Source organism: Canis aureus, chromosome 1, assembly GCF_053574225.1.
Source record: "Canis aureus isolate CA01 chromosome 1, VMU_Caureus_v.1.0, whole genome shotgun sequence".
Classification (NCBI taxonomy): Eukaryota; Metazoa; Chordata; class Mammalia; order Carnivora; family Canidae; genus Canis; species Canis aureus.
In genome coordinates this window covers 14277246-14295722 of record NC_135611.1, presented here as the reverse complement: position 1 = coordinate 14295722, position 18477 = coordinate 14277246, and the positions used below count along the sequence as shown (strand labels likewise).

The 18477-nt window shown below is 48.2% G+C and overlaps 1 protein-coding gene and 1 long non-coding RNA gene across 4 annotated transcripts in view; one reads left to right on the top strand and one right to left on the bottom strand.

The window, feature by feature from the left end:
* Nucleotides 1-595: 595 nt before the first annotated feature.
* Nucleotides 596-18477, bottom strand: part of BCL2 (BCL2 apoptosis regulator) — a 169937-nt gene continuing 152055 nt past the window's right edge. Inside the window, exon 3 of the mRNA XM_077890947.1 lies at nt 596-3607. Coding sequence (XP_077747073.1) covers nt 3473-3607 — 135 coding nt within the window. The 3' untranslated portion in view covers nt 596-3472. The remainder of the gene's footprint in view (nt 3608-18477) is intronic.
* On the top strand, nt 11576-16494 carry LOC144310203 (uncharacterized). 3 transcript variants are annotated; one of them, XR_013375906.1, is made up of 5 exons: nt 11576-11856; nt 14668-14748; nt 15802-15960; nt 16036-16105; nt 16200-16494. It is a non-coding gene; the product is annotated as an uncharacterized LOC144310203 (long non-coding RNA). The 3 variants fall into 3 exon arrangements; XR_013375908.1 differs by lacking the exon at nt 11576-11856 and adding an exon at nt 13315-13983; XR_013375910.1 differs by lacking the exons at nt 15802-15960; nt 16036-16105.

Genomic DNA, 18477 nt, shown 5'->3' with positions numbered 1-18477 from the left:
TTACGTTTAAACCGGATTATTATAACTCCTTTTGATTTATAATCACTTCCTAATTTCCCATATTGGGCCAGGACTAGGTCCTCGGATGATAAACAATCAACAGTTACTAATGAAACAGAAGTCACATCTAAATGGAAGGTCATATCTGAAGATGCAGAGATAAGTAGGTTGGGGCAGAAGACGTTGAGGCTGTTTGCTTGAACTATACAGCAAGGTGCTTCCTTCATTTGAAATGTGACTTGACTTCAAACCTTAAACCTACAAGAATTTTCAGCCACTGCCAAATCTGAGATGAACTGTGTGCTGTGGAGCATGTCATTTGTCATTCGACCTCTTTCAGCTTGCCTTGTGCAGTGAGAGCTTGGGAGTACCAAGGTGGTTCCTGGGTGCTTTGCTCCTTGTGGCTCTTTAGAGCTCTTGACCCCCATTTGGAAAATGCCTGTATTCTATTTAACCCCGACCTTGGCCAACACATACACCACGCTGACAGCAAATGCAGGCGTGAATCCCTTCTTAACACGGAAGAGGTAGGAATGCTTCTCTGTTGCGTCTGATCGCAAAATAACCGACACATTGAAAGACAAGAGAAAAAAAGTGACTAGTTGAGGTTTTTATATATGTTCATTGCTTCTAACATGTTTTTAAGAACAAGAAAAATGCAACATCAACTACTCTTAGAGCGAGTGGAGCCACCATACTGTACAGTTTTGGGGTCAGGCGGCCAGGCACATTTATCATTAAAACCAGGTAACAATACCCCACAGCAAAAGAAAACCAGCCGGAAGTTAGCCCCCATGACCTTTTTTTTTTTTTTATATATATACACATTTTTTAGAATACTCTGCCTTTGAACAATACAAACAATAACAACAACAACAAAAGACAAACAGGCTTTATATTAAAAATGTCTCTGTTCTTCATTGTTACTTCTAAAGCAGCTTGGAGGACTTTGCCACTTGGAGTGTACTGCAAATTGACTCCACTAAAATGATCTTGGTAGGGTAGCAGCACAGGATTTGATATTCTATACTCATCATTTTTGACAATGTAAACCTTTCATAAAATAGTATTTCGCTTAAAAATGAGAATCATTCAAAGGTCTGATCATTCTGTTCCCTGAGGCCTGCCAGGGAGGTCTGGCTTCATACCATGGGGTTCCTGCTTCTTGGGGTGGGGCACAGGCGCCCCCACATTTCAGGAAGAATATGAAGGAGAGCCACGAAAGGGCCCCGTGGAAAGACGGCAGGAGTGCTCTAGATGGGTTTCTGTCAAAACAGACCACACAGAGCAACCCTCTGAAGGTCAAACCATCATGGCCAGAATTTAATCCCCTGGTCATTTCCCGTCTGGATTTTCAACGGAATGAATCTCATGGGTTTAACCAAACATGTATGTCAGCCTAAATAATGCGTTAGATTCTGATTTGCCCAGGGACTGGTAAACCTTCACGGAACAAGGTCAAAGGGACAACAGCTACATCCTTCACAATAAACAATTCTGTTGACGTGGAAATGCACATAACTCGGTTGAAGCAAAGCTCCACAGTGGCCAGTATGCTCCAGGGTTTTCAGGTAGCCGAGACCCGGGGCTTATCTCACCTTCTCAGAAATGCTTTTAAAGAATTGAGACAAAAATCCCAAATAGAAAAATGAAAATTTTTGCTAACGAATAGTGTAGAGGCCATTAACTAAATACAATTTTTAAAAAATGCTGAGATGCATGTATCTTTTCTTAAAGCAGCTTTCAAAATATCAACCACAGCATTAAACATTGAACATAGTACATTCCAAAGTTAATACAGATAAATGGTATATAATGCAATAATGCCACAGTTATTCCATGAATGTCTCAAAGCTGATTCTAAGCTTGAAAACAATATTTTCTAGTTTATTCGCTGGCGATTTCACTTCTTTACTACTTCTCTAGAGTTTCCACCACTGATTTTTTTGTGTGTGTTTTTTTTCTTTTTTAATGCCCCAGGATGTACAGAGAATTCCCACATTCCACACCTGGAACTCCCCCCCCACCCCCTGTCAGGTTTTCCAAAAAACAAAACCAAAAAAACCCCAACCTACAATGACAAAGTAATGTTTTGCATCGTTAATTCCGTAGACATAGGTCAGTTAATCCACGACACCTCATTTCAACGCTTCCTTTAGGATTTAGGACTTTCCCCAAAGTCATTTAGAGCCTCGCTCTCAGTTGCGCAGCCAGCGCGCACGCGCCGCGGCCACACGGCGCCCACAGGCCACAGCGTTCCCTCCTGGTGGCCGCGGAGCCACCTCCCTCTGCAGGGAAGGGCGCACAGCCTCTGTTTCCTGCCCTCCACAGTGATAAACGTCTTAAGAGCCCTGGCTTCCAGGTTCCGCGCTCCACGAGGCAAGGGGCCCGGCCGGAGGGCCCAGGCCTACGACTGTTCTTTCTGGACAGTGGGGTTCTGAGCTCTGTCACCTTCCAGACATTCCGAGAGCACGCTGCTCTGTTGAAGACCCTGCGAGCAGGCCCGCGAGTGCCCAGGCTCAGTTCCAGGACGAGGCCTCCGAACGGGGCAAGACTGTGGCCTCTTCGGGAAACGCAGGCACTTGTGGCGGCCTGATGCTTCTGGATAAGTCACCAAGACGTTCGCCTCCTCGCATTCTGGAGGACTCTGCTTCATACACAGACAGAGCCAGTACTGGTGGGGGGGGTGGGGGTGTGGATCCAAAATGTATGAATATACACATCAGGGCTTAAGGTACTGGATGCTATTGGATAAATTGCTAAAATGCTTCTCGGCACAATTGGTAGCTTAAAAAAATACTTTCCTATGGTTTCACGGCTTTTCCCCATCACTGTCCTTCGGTGTGGAAATCTTGGCGGAGGATACCAAGTCCATCTGAAGTTCCCCAGTTTTTTCTTCCAACCGGGTATGTACCATGTGAGCCATATGCTGTCTTTTCTTCAGGCCAGGGAAGGATGGACTTCCCACCGACCGCCTTCCCTCTCTTCGTATCGCAGCCCCCAGGGCGAATCAACGCAAGGAAAATGAACACCTTCTTCCTAAACTCCAGCAGCCAGACACCCGGCTTCTGGAACAGTCAAGTCCTTTGTCAGTTTGTTTGCTCTTCAGATGGTGAGTCAGTCCAGCCAACAACATGGAAAACAAATCCGTGTTTATAGGCACAGGAGATCCAGGTGGAGCTGCACAGGCTTGGCAATTCGTGGTAGGGTTTCCAAAGACAGGAGGTTCGATGGGACTGTCTTAAATAAATAAATCTTTTTTTTTTTTCTTGATAATGTAAAAAATAAATGGTATTTCCCTTTGGCAGTAAATAGCTGATTCGACGCTGAGCCTGAAAGCTGTTTTTGTTTTGTTTTATGTTTCGTTTTTAAGAGACCACAGCTTCGTTTCATGGTACATCACTGGCAATGCATATATTTCTACTGCTTTAGTGAACCTTTTGCATATTTGTTTGTGGCAGGCCTACTGACTTCACTTATGGCCCAGATAGGCACCCAGGGTGATGCAAGCTCCCACCAGGGCCAGACTGAGCAGCGCCTTCAGAGACAGCCAGGAGAAGTCAAACAGAGGCTGCATGGTGGGGCCGTACAGTTCCACAAAGGCATCCTGCAGGGGCAGAGACAGGGAGAAAAAAAAAAAAAAGAGAGAATTAGAGAGAGAACACGGGATGCCAGCGTTCGGAGAGAGCAGCATCCGGCCTGAGGACCAGACGTGGGGAAAAGTAAAACACTCTTTTGGGGCAGTGAATCAGACCCACTTTTTAAATTCTCATTCCAGAAGTATTCACGGGATCCTATTAACGGGCCAGGTACTGCAGAGACACAGCGGTGAGCAAAGGAGATGAAAAGTTCCTACTTCACCAAGCTTTTATCTACTTGTGGGCCATAGACGGTAAACAAAATAAGTGTATCAGATAGTGTGCTATCAGATAGCTAAGTGCCAAGGAGAAAAAGAAAAAGGCAGAAATATTGGAGGCTTCGCAATTTTAGCTAGCATAACCATTCCTAAAATAACAACCAAGTATGGAACGCTTACTATCTGCCAGGCGCTTGTAATAAATGCCCACAACACATTATTTTATTTATTCTTCACACCAGTATCATGGAGTCATTTTATTTGCTTCTGTCCTGTAAAGGGGAGGGGGAAAAACTGGGGGGAAAAACAGAGGTGAAGGGATTTGTCTAACCAGTGGCCATGTCAGGATTCGAACCCAGATCCAAACCTGTGTTCTATGGTCTGCCAATGCTCTCCCCCGGCTCACAGCAGCTCTGTGAGAGTGCTCCGTCTGTCCAGGGTGCTGGTGCGGTGGACACAGCAGGGTGGCCTCCCCTGGTGGCATGCCTAGCCTCTGAAGTCAACAACAGGGCTCTCTCCCCTCCAGGAGTGGCCAGGCTGGATGACCACAACCCTGCATTTAACTCAAGTTGTGAACTTCGCAAAGCACGTGGTCACTTATGGTCAGTTACGTGTCACTGGACACACAGGTCCCTGGGGAAGGAAGACGGCTCCTCTCTTCCCTTCTTATTGCTGCATGGAAGTCAGGTCTGCAAGGGCTACGATTGGAGTCGTAGCAAAGTTCTTTGGATGGTTTCAGATTGGACTGAGTTGGGATTGGACTGTATGCTCGTTTCTTAGATTTGTTGGGAGACGTTTGTTGGGTCCAATGAGTAGTTGGACAACTCTCTAAATATATCTGAATATATAAATCAGTAAATGAAATTCTTTTCACTTGGTATGAGTTATTCAGGCACGAGGAGAATAAGACCTACTTCCACATTACTCCCAACAGTGTGGCATCAGAGCACATGTGAGTCGGTAAGATACTCCTATTTTGTTGCACTGCTGTGTGGAGGTGGTTCTGACAATGTTCAGCATTTTTGTCTGTTTAAGGCCACTACTCACGGGGAGAGACCAGGTCTCTCCGGTGCTGTTCATGGTTTTGGTACAGGTAGGTTCAACTGGCACTTAAAGGTTTCTGAATTCACTCATTGGTTTGAATTCTTTGGCCTAATGCTTCACCTGATGCTTACTCTGTCTGTTGGAAATTATTCCTTCGATATGCAACACCCTCTGGGACTCTGAGGAGTGGTCTTGAAGGTGAGAGTTTAAGGCATCATTAGGGGAACGTCTCATGTCATTAAATATAGATTTACACAATTATTTTTCACGACTGTCTAGTATTCCATTTCATATATGCTATCCCTGATTTAACTGAATCTTTATCCTCTTTAATTTTTTTTGTTTACCATAGTAGACAATATCATGATAGGTTTTTGTATATGAATTCTTGTCTACTTGCTAAGTTGCTTTTGGGGGGAAAATTCCTAGAAATGAACCCCGTTGATCAGTCATACAAATTGTCCCCCACGAAAAGGTAGGCCATGAGGCATTCTCACTCTCTTAACTGGTGACACCTTCTATAAAAGTCAGACAAGGCTTTAGGGCAGTGGTTCTCACTGGGGATAATCTTGCCCCCAGGGGACACTTAGTAATGTCTGGAAACATTTTTGTTAGGGGTGCTGCTGGCATCTAATGGGTAGAGGCCAGAGAACCTGTTCAACATCCCACAGTGCACACGATAGTCCTCAGCCCAAAGTGCCAACAGAACTGAGGCTGAGAAACTGTGTGAAGAAAAGTTTAGGAGAAATTCTGATCTTGGGCCACAGAAAACCTAATGGCCCATCTCATGTGTCAATGGCTTTGGTCAGATGAACCCAACATTAGTTAGTTAGCCTTGCACAAGTAACTGCTCGCCAGCAAGTGGGTGCCCTGTACTTGCGGACGTACTAACATTAACTTTTACCAGGAGAGGGCGCAAGGGCTTACTTCTTTTTTTAATCTATTGTTGACATTTTCTAAATTTGAGCCTGAGAAAAGCAAGGCAATAGACATAAATGAAATACGTGTGTAGCGTTCTCAGTACAAAGCCAAGGTAACAATCATGACTGCTTGTCCAGGAACATACTTTCCCTATATATAATCAGGGATAAATGGGGCAGGAAGGGGTCAGGACAGATTTATGAGCAGGAGAAACTCTGCTTCTTGTAAAGTGCATCCCAGGATCCCAGAGACACAGCTGCGAACAGCTCCTAGCCCACCCTTCCATGCTGCTCACTCCAAGGCCTGGGCAGGCCAGAGCCTCCCACTGCAGCCGATGCCCGGAATCCTTGAGGATCCCTGCGCTGGAGGCAACGCGCCTTGACATTGAGAGGGTCGATGGCCAGGCCCTGCCTTCCTTTAGTTACCAATGGGATTTCCCGTGGCAGGACGGGAAACCAACTAAGCCCCTTGTCATCTGACCTTCCTGGCCGTGGAGCCATCCTGAGAAAGTGGGCGAAGTGGAGACAAACTGGGGCTGGCCTTTCCTCCCTGTCTACCTGGTGCATGATTCTGATGCCAGGGGGGCAGAAGAAACGCCTCTCCAAATATCCCTGCCACTCTGGGGACGTATGGTTCCCTCTCCCAGCCACCATCCCCTCATGTAAATAACTGCACTTCTAATGGACCTAATGGGCTGTTTCTGATGTGCATTATAAAGAAAAAACATAATTTCTGGACTGAGATGAGCTAAAGTAGCATCTCTTGACCCAAAGAATGAGCACAGAGTTGCTGACGCAGCCCCAGGGGTCTGGGGATGTCTCTGGGCTTGGGGCAGGAGGTCTGGGTGAAATCCCAGTTTTGACATTTTATTGCTTCTGACTTTGAACAAATGATCCAATGCTGAGCCTCATTTATTTTGCCCATAAAACTGGTTGCTGTGAAGATTAACGTAGGCGACTCAAAGCCATTTGTAAATGTGGCCTCGAATGTGAACTAGGGGTTGTGTTCACTTTTGCGCCGGTCTGCCGTCTTGCAAACCTGCCACATGGCTCCTAAACCTGCCCTGCCCCCCAGGGGGTCTACTGAGTCTGCTCTTTCACGGGAGCAATTTGCCAGCCCCCCTCCCCCCAAGGAGTCCTCTTTTGGTTCTGAAGATGCCTAGTCACTTTTATAGCAGTTATGAGTTAAAATGTGCAAATATACACGTGATGTGTTCTGGGCAAAGATGGGAAGTGGTAACACACTGCCCAGCTACACTTCCTCAGAAATTACGAAGTCAGGTGGTAGGTCTGAGGGGTGTCATTTGAGCCCCCCACCCCAAGACTGAACCGGGCCCCCAAGCGTTGCCCATCTACGACTGCAAAGTGCAAAGCAGACCCTGTGATTTCAGGACTGGAGGTCCTAAAAGTACTTTTATAGAGAGTCTTCTTGCTTTTTCAAACATCCTGATTAGGGCGATTTCCGAAGTCTGTTTGAACAGTCTGTCATTATTTGTTTAAGTTTGAAAGCTGTTTTAAATAAACACATGCTCATTTTATGTATTAAAAGCAACAAAGAGGGAAAAAGAGAACCTGAGCCATCGTCATGTGATTCGGATAAAATCCCAGTCTGTACACTTAGGGGACACCGCAACCCTTGCTCACGTCTGGACCAGCAGGAGCGCTGCCCGGTTCCCATGACGTGTGCGGCAGGTTCTGAGATGGCAGCTTTCTCCCTTTGCTGACCCCCGCCCCGCAGAGGGGCTTCTCCATGGACTTCAAATTCAGAGGCCACAGATGGTCTGAGTCCAAGTTCTACCCAGAGCTGGCCCACCAGGGCCGAAGGCCAGACTCCCCAATTCCAGGCCCTTGTTGCAGAGTAGAAACTAAGCCAGGGAGGTGTGAGGCCAGACTCAAGACTCCCAAGCAGGGCGTACAGCCAAAGCGTCCTCTGTCTTCTTGGGGGTTCGGTCATGGGACCTCTCCCACCAGATATTCTCTCTCTCTCTCTCACACACACACGCACGCACGCACCCCTCTCCCTTGAGGCAGCCTGCTCTCCAAAATTTTCCTTTTCCTTCCAGTACCCTTCAAGAAGTTTCACTTAAACCTGATTCCAAATAAAATGAGATTAAGAAACAAAATGGATCAGATTGGCAAAAACTGAAAGGAATACTGAGTTCTGCTGAAAAGGATGGGGTGGGGGGTTGGGGAATCCCAGATATTTTTACACAACTGATGGACTCCCAGGTAAAGATAAATTATATTTGCATTTGGCAATGCATAGCAGAAGCCTTAAAAATATACCCTTCTGCTATGAATTCCATGCCTAGTTATTTATCTTGAAAAAAAATGGTAAAGCACAGGTTGGTTCTGATAGCTAACACCTGAAAAGGACTGAAATGTCTGAAAATATGATTGGTTAGGTAAACTTATGGCACATCCATACAGTGGACACAAGCATTAAAAATTGTACCCTACAAAAAAAAATTGTACCCTACAAGGACAGATATTCTTGACATAGTTCTGAGTGAAACAGGTAACAGCTAAACCAATGTCTATATGGTCAGGCCCCTGCCTCATGGTGGTTCGCAGATCTCCTTAAACACTGGGAAAATTTAACATGGACTGGTTGGATATAAACAAATTAGAAATTCAGCTACATTCCACAATCTCTGAGCTGACTGTGGATCTGGACATTATATGGCCATGGGAGATCCTAAGGGGGAAATCATCCTGCCCCCTCAACAAGCCTACGATCCGGTGAGAGATAATGGCTCTATGTACCCATTTGAACTAAATGAAACCAACGCATGCTGCCATTTTGTAACCTGCACCAAGCAGAAGATCCTGTCAGCAGTAAGAGGAAAGTAAAAAGAAAATCAGATAGTGCCAACAGGAAATCCAACACTGCTATGGCATGTCTTTGATATTTTCTATTTTTCATGGTTATAACGCTGTCTCCATGGGTTGCCTTCTTCTTGACAACCTGAAAGCTTAGGGAAGAAAAAGGAAAAGAAAAAGGTGAACCTTGAGCTCGAAGGAACCTCCAAGTAAGCTCAGACCCGCACTGGTAGAGCAATGCCCAGGAAAGCCATCAGCCCTTTTAGCGGTAGTTTGAGACAAATGAAACCTAGACAGGCATGGCGAATTACCAACTGTCCGCACTGATCAGCAGATATGGGACGGAGCAGGAGAGCAGGGGCTGGGGTTATGTCCTCCTGCACTTAATGGGTCAGAACATTGGCCAGCAGGTGGTTCTTCTCTCTGCCTCCTTCAACTTGTTTCCTCCCATCCCTGCCCTTCCTCTGCATCCATCCTGACCCCATTCCGCGGCAGCCTCATCTGGCCTTCCAGGAGTTGCTGAAGTAAGTAGCCCAACCATGCGGACCAGGGCTGCTCTAAACTCGTGGTCCCCAGATTCAGTGAGTTCTGGAAGCTGGTCAGCACCCCTTTACTTGACCCTGGTTCAGATCTCTTCTCTGTTCCTTTCCATGACCATTCTGAATAGCTACTATTTTTCTCAAGTGTTTTCCCCTTTTGGCAACTGACGCTAGCCCCTCTTCTCTGAGAAAATCGGAGCCGTTGGGCGAGAATCACCACAGCTTCCTGTCCCCGCATACCCACTGATTATAGTCCTATCTGTACTTCTCTGCTCCTTTCCACCCTCCATCCTTATTCCACATTGCTTCTAGAAACTTCTTCCATCTGAGAAACACCCTCCAGAGATCTCCAATACCATCCTTGTGGCTAAATTCACCGGATGATTCTCAGGTTGCATCTACTGAGTGTTTTGATATGTTGGACACAGAGAGGGTTGAAAAATCTTTGCATCCTGGCGAATGTCTTCTCTGCCTCCTTCATGGGCACCTCCTCCTCTGCCTGCCCAGCTAGGTACTCAGTGATCCCTGGGCTTCTGCCTTGACTGCCTTGACTTCTCTCTTTGACCAAAGTCCTTCACTCTCATGGTCTTAAATCCCATCCCTCTGATGATGACTCTGAAATCTTTATATCCGGCCCCACCTGCTCCTCTGACTGCCAGATTCCCATTCCAGTTACTTCCTATGATGTCCCCTTTAGGCCCCCATTGCAGCCTAGTCTGTCCCCAGCTGGAATTATCACAGACCCCTCAAGCAAGCCTGCCTCTGTTCCTGCCTTCCCCATGTCCATGCTGTCAAGGGAACCCATGCTCTCAGAGTCCCCTAGAACTTTTCCTCTTCTTCACCCCCTCTCCTGTTCATTGGTAAAGCCCACAGTGTGAAGTAGGGTTCCCCCAGAGGCAGACCCCAAGACAAAGATTTGGGTGTAAGCAGTTTATTTGGGGGATGATCCCAGGAAACTACTAGGGGAGGAGGAAAGTAGCCACGAAGTTACCTTAACAAAGCAGGTAATTGCTGTTGGCCCCTGGGGCTTAATCCTGCTGAGAAAACTGGGACCAGTGCAGAACATGAACCTTTTGTTATCTCACTAACGTGCTAGGGAGCTGGGGTATTTATACACCATCTTCCTCCATTCACTGGCTGAGGGTTGCTCCTATGGAGGCATCAATATTCCAGCATTTTAGGCTAGCTGTGTACAAAGACAAGTGGATCCTGGAGGCCAGAGGAAGCCCTTGGGGGAAGAGATGTGGATGCCAATGCTGGATCTCATCGCTAGAGGCCAAGCTAGTGAGTACTGGAGGTAAGGGCAAGGGGATCAGACAGGGTGGTATATGCACCATGGATTTGACCACCACCACATTTCTCTATCCCCATTACTGTCTGTCCCTGAGATTAGCGCTGTCATTTCCTCTCTGATCTCCTCTAGTCTTGTGCCCTGGCCTTCTTCTGCCTCCTCTCCGTTCTGCAGGCAGTCATCTGATCAGAATCAAATCTGTCACTTCCATGCTTAAATCTAAATTCCTTAACGTGGCACCTAAGCTCTCAATATTCTGACCCCAGCCTAGTTCTCCTGGTCGGCTTCTGTCACTTGTAAATGAACTTGGGTTCATTCAAGGATTCGGTGCAATCATTTTCTCCAAGCCCCCGAGGTTGCGCTAAATAATCCTCAGCTATTCCTTGCTCCCTGTATAATCTGAAGATGATCTGTTTATATGTCTGTGTTCTCCTGATCAACTATTAGCACCTGGGGGTACAGGGACCACATCTTATTTATCTTTGGATCCCCGGAGCCCGTGTCTGCCATACATTAGGCACTCAGCAAATGTTTCTGGAACTGAAATAATGGGTTTCCCAAACATATCTTAATTAATAGATGATTTTTTTAAAAGGAGGATGTTCAAAAGACAAGTAAATGACAAGCTAAAACAAAATTCAGTGGTTTTTTGTTTTGTTTTGTTTTGTTTTTGCATTGGTCTCTGGTGTCTTCCAATGAGGGGCTAATGTTCAACGTTGGCTCTGACTGGTTCAGTGTCTGCTCCATATTGGTTGTTAAATATTTTGAACATCATCCCTATCTGCGTGCTTTGAGTCTCCAAGAGAGGGATAAGCTGGTATTTTCCAAAGTCATTTGACCATTTACCGCCCGCCCCCCACCAGGGAGATTCCTGGTGCCAAATGAAGACACACTTTGGAAATGCTGCCTGGAGGTAAAAAAAGCAATAATCCCGGACATTGGCAAGAGAGGCAGCATTGGTGCCTGTTGTACAGGACGGGGGTGACTCAGAGGTCCCAAGCTGTTGGTGGACATCTATGGGAACATAAAGACCTCCCCATGGTAACGAGCTGGCATGCCACAAAGGAGTGTGAGCCTCATTCCCAATAGTCTCTAGGACTGTCCCAGAGCACAGAGCCTACTATCGTACCATTGCCAGGCAAGAGTGAAGATGCTGGGAGAAAGAGAAAGGAAGCAAAGGAGAGAGGGAAGGAGAGAGAGAGAGAGAGAGAGATAGAGAGAATTGCTGAGAGCTCTCCCTGAAGACAGGGAGGCAGTGATTCTCTGGACTCCAACTTTGGCTGAGATCAAAAGGGGAAGCAAGCTGCCTGGGGTTCTGTGAGTGGTGGCCAGCAAAGCACACGCGAGGAAGTGAGGACTTTTTCTACCTGAATAAAGCAGCTGGTGAGGAAGTGACTCCATTTCCCCCTTATCATGGGCTCAGCAGGATTTCCTCTGCAGCCACTTTGTGCTGAATGAGTCTTGAGGGTTCCGTGTACATATCAGAGCTGCTTTGGCAGTTGCCAGCTTCTGTCTCCTAGGGCTCTTCCTCCAGCGCCTCCCCCCTTACTCCCAAAATATTGATTCCGGGTTTGGGGGAAGAGGAAAGGGAAAAAAACAACCGCCGTGGAGCACCTAACGGAAGGACACACAGCTGTCTGGCCTGCAGACTGTAAAGAGAAACCTAACGTGAGAGCCACGATGACTCCTTCTACCAGACTTGCAGGGCTGCCCCCCAAAGCCATCTGCAGTGAGGGGGGCTTGATCCTGGAGAGACCCGGAGCTCCAGAGGAGGGGTATGAGCTAGCTGCACCTCAGGTCAAGGACATAAAATGAAACCTAAGCTAAGTGTCATCTGGATGTAACTAGAAACCTGCTAGAGAAATGGCAGGAGATGAAAAACCCAAACAAAACAAAAAACAAAACTTGCCCGCCTCCCCAAGTAGGTCTAGGGAAGTTTTGGTGTATTTTGTGATGCAAATTGAGTGCCGGATGCAAATCAGGCAAGGCCCTCAGGAGCTAGGGAGGGCAGAAAATGAGAAGCCCCAAAAGGTTCCTTCTTTCTTGAGGTGGGCACTGTAGGAAAATAATTTGCAAAGGAGTCTGACGTTCTGGGGGGTCCTTCAGCCACGGAGCCGGGTCCTAAGCCATGTGCCACGTCCACCTACTGGAGGAGACCAGAGCTGGCCATTCCTGGGATCTCCCAGGTTCTGTTAGTCTAACTGCCACGGGGGGGTTGGACCTGGGGTAGGAGCCCAGGCACACACACAAATCCACCCCGCCCCAGCTATGCAAAAACTGCAGGGGGAGGGTACTCAGCCACCTGCCGGCTTAAAGTCCCTCCTGCCAGGAGGTGTGAACAGATCAGAGCCTCCGAAGACTGTAGGTGGAAATGGGCAAAGCAATGCCTCCATAATGACGTGTGCTGAAAATATGTTAATAGTTGTGCCGTTTGGTTCATTGTGTTCATACAGTAATCCAAAACCACGGAGTGTTAAAGGTCACTGTCTACACTAGATTTTGAAATCTCATCTTCAGGTTGCGCATTTGTTTACAAAGCAGACGTTTTTGTAAGATGCTGAGGAGTCTTAAACCTAAGTAAGACACGGGCCCTTCTCTGTAAGACTCACTTGGTCATATATGTGTGTGTGTGTGTGTGTGTGTGTGTATAATATATATGTGTGTATATATATGTTCTCTCTCTCTCTGTGTGTATATATATATATATATATATACACACACATAAAATATATATATATATATATATATATATATATATATATATATATTTTTTTTTTTTTTTTTCCGTGCATTCACAGTAGCCTGAACGGGCATGAGCACTTTCTCAATACACTCAAAGCACTTTGTGTGTGTAGGCACCTCTATCCTGCAGTGCTCTGGGGAGAAGAGACACATGCTGTTGTCCTCATGGCACAGCCATGCTTAAGCACACTTAGGTAATCTGCCTGGCAGTGTTTTGGCTTTAAAATAAAGTTCCTTCATTTTTCTCCCTTACCTTCCTCATTCCACTACCTTCTTTTGGCTAGAAGCCTCTGAGTGCCTGTGTTTTCTGGCACTTGGCCCCTTCTTGCTTTGGGCCCATGGCATTTTGACTGTGTGAGGAAATTATGATATTGTGTTGGGTATGAAAGTCCATGAAACAACAACAAAAAAAGTGTAATGGTAACTCAACAGTAGCCCATTTAAGAAACCAGCAAAGATCTGAAGAGACATTTCACTACAGAAGATATACAAATGGCCAAGAAATTCAAGAAAAGGTGCTCAATATCATTAGTCATTAGAGAAATGCAAATCAAAACCACAATGAGATGTCACTTCACACCCGTGAGCATGGCTAAAATTTTAAAAAATGGACAATAACAAGTGTTGGCAGGGAGGAAGGGAAACCTCACACATGCCTGGTGGGAATGGAAAGTAGTGCGGCCACTGTGAAAACCAGAGGTAGGTGCTCAGAAAGTTCAACAGTTACCATGTGATCCAGCCATTCCACTCCTAGATACGGACCCCGAGGTAATTAATAGTATGTGTCCACATGAACGCTTGTGCATAAATATTCATATCAGCATTATTCAGAATAGCCCAGAGTGATAACAAACCATGTGTCTATCAACTGGTGAACAGGGAAACAAAAGGTTTTACCTCCACACAAAAGAATATTATTCAGAGCCACAAAAGGAAACGGAGCAGTGATTCAAGCTACAGCGTGGAGGAGCCTTGAAAACATGACGCTCAGTGAAAGAAGCCAGACACAAATGGTCACATTTGTATGATGCCATTTATATGAAATGTCCCAAGCAGACAAATCCACGGGGACAGAAGTAGATTAGTGGTTACCAGGGGCGGGGGGTGGGTGGGTAGAGGAGGATGAAGAGTGGCTGCTCATGGGTATAGGGCTTTTTTTTTTTCCTGGAGTGATGAAAACCATTCTGGAATTACACAATGGTGATGGTTGCACAACTTTGTGAATATACTGGAAACCAGTGGGTCAATCACTTTAAGTTGAATTTTATGGAATGTCAATTATCAAAAAAAAATCTTAATTACATTTCTCATACTTCACAGGAAGAGGACTCAACTATTTTTGCATCGTGTGGAATCGGACAGAAACATTGGCTGTTCTGTAACCCTTGCTTCACCAGCGCATGGGAGGTGGGGCTCCTTCGGTTAGGAATGCACAATTATCTTTCTTTTCAGAAATTTTTACAATCGTGGGAGGTGGCTTGGTGGGTAAAAACTGCCCTGGATGAGAAGTCAGGATGGCTGGTGCTGATCTGGGTGAGCAACTCCCTTTACCGTCTGGGCCCTGAGTTTCCCTGGCCTGATAATTTATTGGTAGCCTATCTGCAGTCTAGCATCCTGGGCTTAGAAAGCTAACAATCTTATTCTCCATCTTTCCCCCTGCGTCTCCTACAATGTGATTTGGAATATCCTGATGCATGTCAGAAGCTGTTACCCCAACTACTAGAAGCCACTGACCTGGTTCTTCCACCTCCCTCCCTTCTCCCAAATCCATACATGGCTTTGGAGCCTCTTGCCATCAGCTCCATCCTCTCATTCTATCTTCCTCTCTCTAGCACCTTAGACGAGCTGCCATGCCCTCTGATGGGTGTGCATGTGCTTCTCATCTTGGTTTCAATGGTCATAGTCCAGTTCTGTCCCACAGAACTCTGTGTCCCCTGCCAATTTTAATTAGAACTGGTGATGCTGGAGTGAAGAGTAGTTGGGAAGCTTTGCTTCTCCTCTATATTGACAAGTCTCTCCACTGCCTGATGTGGGCTGGAGATTCCTTGGGCAGACTAGTATTTGGAAGATATCCACCGACTGTTCTTCCTTGGTTCTGGAGACACAGGCAGGGCTCCCTCCCCCGCTCCCTCCCGCTGGTCTGGACCTGCCTGGCCTCTCGGTAAGTGAACAAGTGAACGTGAACTTCATCACCATGTGCCTGGTGGCAGGTGAGTGTTGCCTCCCTGTAGGTCACCATCTGGGCCAAGAATGCAGGGTTCCACCGTGCGCACCTGCTGCATGGCCTGCCAGTGCAAAGTGCAGTCGGGGTACCTACCACTCTCCTGCCCCTGCAAGAGTTAATTCATGAAAATATGCCAAAAATGGGAACTGAAAGCAGATGCTTGTTGAGTTCTGCAGCTTGGCCTAATTGCTGTCATCAAGACACCACTGCAGGGGGCCGGTGGGGAAAGGGGGTCCTTCATTTATTAATCGTGGAGGGCCAGAATTGGGGACCGAATGTCTGATGCTCATTTGTTTAAATCAGCAAGTGTTGACTGAGGTTGCTGGTGGTGGGAAGTACAAAGAACCCGCATTTCCTAATAGGAACTTGCTGAAAGTGGCCTCAGACCAGGAGGGGGCATGTCAGAGTGAAAAGAGCAAAACAGAAGGCGTTTGCATGGGCGCGTCCTCAGCGGGGCACCGCCAGCCTCCAGTCCGCCAGCCTCCAGTCCGGCCTGGTCTGACACTTGCTGGCAGGACTAGGTAAGAAGTTAGCATGGGCATCTTTTCTAGATGCTCTGTGATGCACTGGCTCCAGGGTCCTTGCTTTGCCAACAGGCTCAGACATCTGTCTAGGACCAGATCTGCCCCTGATGGTACCCATCCTGGTGTTCTCAGTCTGTAGCAAGTAAGTTGCAAGCTCTGCAGAAAGCTCCCAGGATGCTCCAAAGTATCCTGCTCAAAGGTATCCTAAGACCTAATAAGCTTTACCCTGTTCCCAGTTGCCCAGTTCTGCAGGCCCATGAGTCACTGTGTGATGGTCAAGGCGATCCCGGAGCAGCCCATGACAGAAGCCTGTCCCCTACACTACCGGATCTGTCCTCTGCTGGAGCCAAGCAAGTATACCCTCTGCGCTCTGGGGAAGAGGCAGGAGCATGGTGGTGAATGCGCTCCGTGGGTTCCATATGGCCGTGCTAAGGAAAATCTGCTTTCATTTTGTACTTTATGATTTAGTTCAGTTCACCTGGAAAGACTCAATGTGAATAAAAACAGATGCGTTTCAAGGCGCATGCATTGCCTGGCTCCATGACAATTTTCTTCCTTCCGCATCAGATGGTCTTCCTGTGTCCAGGGAAGAGAGCGGACCTCTCCCTCACAAGGAAAATGCATGCAAAGTCTCGGTCAATGGCAACAGCCGTTAGTGCCGGGACAAAACCCCGGCAAGGTCAAGGTGGTGGTTCTGCATTCAGGCTCATTAAGGCAGGGATGCAGATATGCTGGCCCGACTTCCCATCTGAAGAGATGTTTAAAACGAAAGACAGTGCATGCTTGTGACAGTGCATGTTTCCTGTTAACAGAACAGTGCAGGGCCATGTTTACAGGGACAGAGAGAGAGACACAGAGAAGACAGAGGCTCAGAGAGATGGAGAGACAGACCCAGAGAGACCCAGAGAGAGAGACCGACATGCACACAGAGTCGGAAGGCGCTCATGGATGGGCTTCAGGTAGCGGGGGCTGGAATCCTGCATGGGCACCGCTTCCAGGGGACAGCGGACAGCCACCCGACCTGCTCTGGACATCACAAGGTCAGGGCATGACATGTGCTCGCGGGGGGAGGCCTGTCATTGTTGCAGGCGGTGGCCACTTACAAGGAGAGAAGCTGTGCCCCGGGGAGCCGGACTGCCCCGGCCACCGTCGTGTCCTGACTGGGCACAGTTGCGGCTGGCAGCGAGGAGCCCGGGGAACCCATGGGCAAGGGGTGGAGCTGGCAGGTCAGATGCGGGGGGTCAGTGCCCACGGCTGCCTGCACGGCCTTGCTGGCTGCTGCCAACACCGATGCCCTGGAGCAGGTCAGCTCGGCCAGGCTCACGATGCAAACATGCACGGGGCACCTGCTCTGGGCCCGGCACCGCACGCAGGGCCGCCCGGGGAAAGCGAGTGCCGTGGGGTCGGTCTGTCCCTACGACAAGCTCCTTACACCCGACACGGCGCCTTACTCGAATCAAAACCTCCACAGACACTCTTCCAGGGGGAACGACCCAGAGACGGCAGTGTCTCACTAGAAATACTGTTTGCCCCTAAGGTCATAAGAAGAAGCTTACGTTTGGGCTGGGGGAGCCTCCACTCAGGACTTTGCATCTGGCAGATTTGCTGTTTCCACCGAGGGAAGCCCTTGGCCAAGCGCGTGAATCTTGAATCCACGTGCAACATGCTTTTCATAACAAAATCGGTGCGAACTTTGGCTGGCTGTCCCCAGCCCCGCGTGGGTCTTCTCTCACCAGCACGGCCCTGGGTCCTTTTGGCTTTGCTCTGTCCTCTGGGCATGTCTGCATCGAGCAATCCAACCACAGTCACACCACTTAGGGAAGGATTCATTTAGTGTCTCCTTCTGGGATGAGGACAGAGAACTATCTGTGGTGCCAAGCCCCATGAGGTGGCTCTTCTAAATGACATTAGACAGAAGAGACCGGGGCCAGAGAGGTTACGCAGCTTGCCCAAGGTCACACAGCTCATGGTGGCAAAGCTGCACTTTGAATCAGGGCCCCCGCCACCCCCAGGCATGTGCTTTTTCAACCCCACTTTGCTTCTCCTGGGGGACACAGTAAAGAAGTACAAGACCAAGCCTCGCAGAGACACGCAGTGAGCATGGGAGGGTAAGCAGCGAGTCCTGAGGAGTGCCAGGGAGAGCTCAACCAGTGCGTGGGGAGTCTCTAGATGAGCTGGAGGGGACAGGAGCTGAGTCCGAAGGAGTCTGCGGGAGGGAGGCGAGGGAGGGATGGCATCTCGGGGCATGGACTCGAGGTGGGAGCTGGTGGGCACACCGTGGCAGGTCCCAGGGTGGACCTGTGTGTGCGGCCTGGGCAAGCCAGAGTGAGCAGGGCTGCATGGACAGAGGGCAGCCCCGTGATTAGGGAGAGAGCACGGGTCTCAAGGACCGGCCCCCGGCGCTCTGCAGAGCTGGATCCCACGGGAACGTGGGGGGCATCTCATTCCCCAGTCTGCGGTTTGGCCCTGGGGGCCTGTTCCATGCACGCGCGCCACCTCAAGAGTATTTAAAAA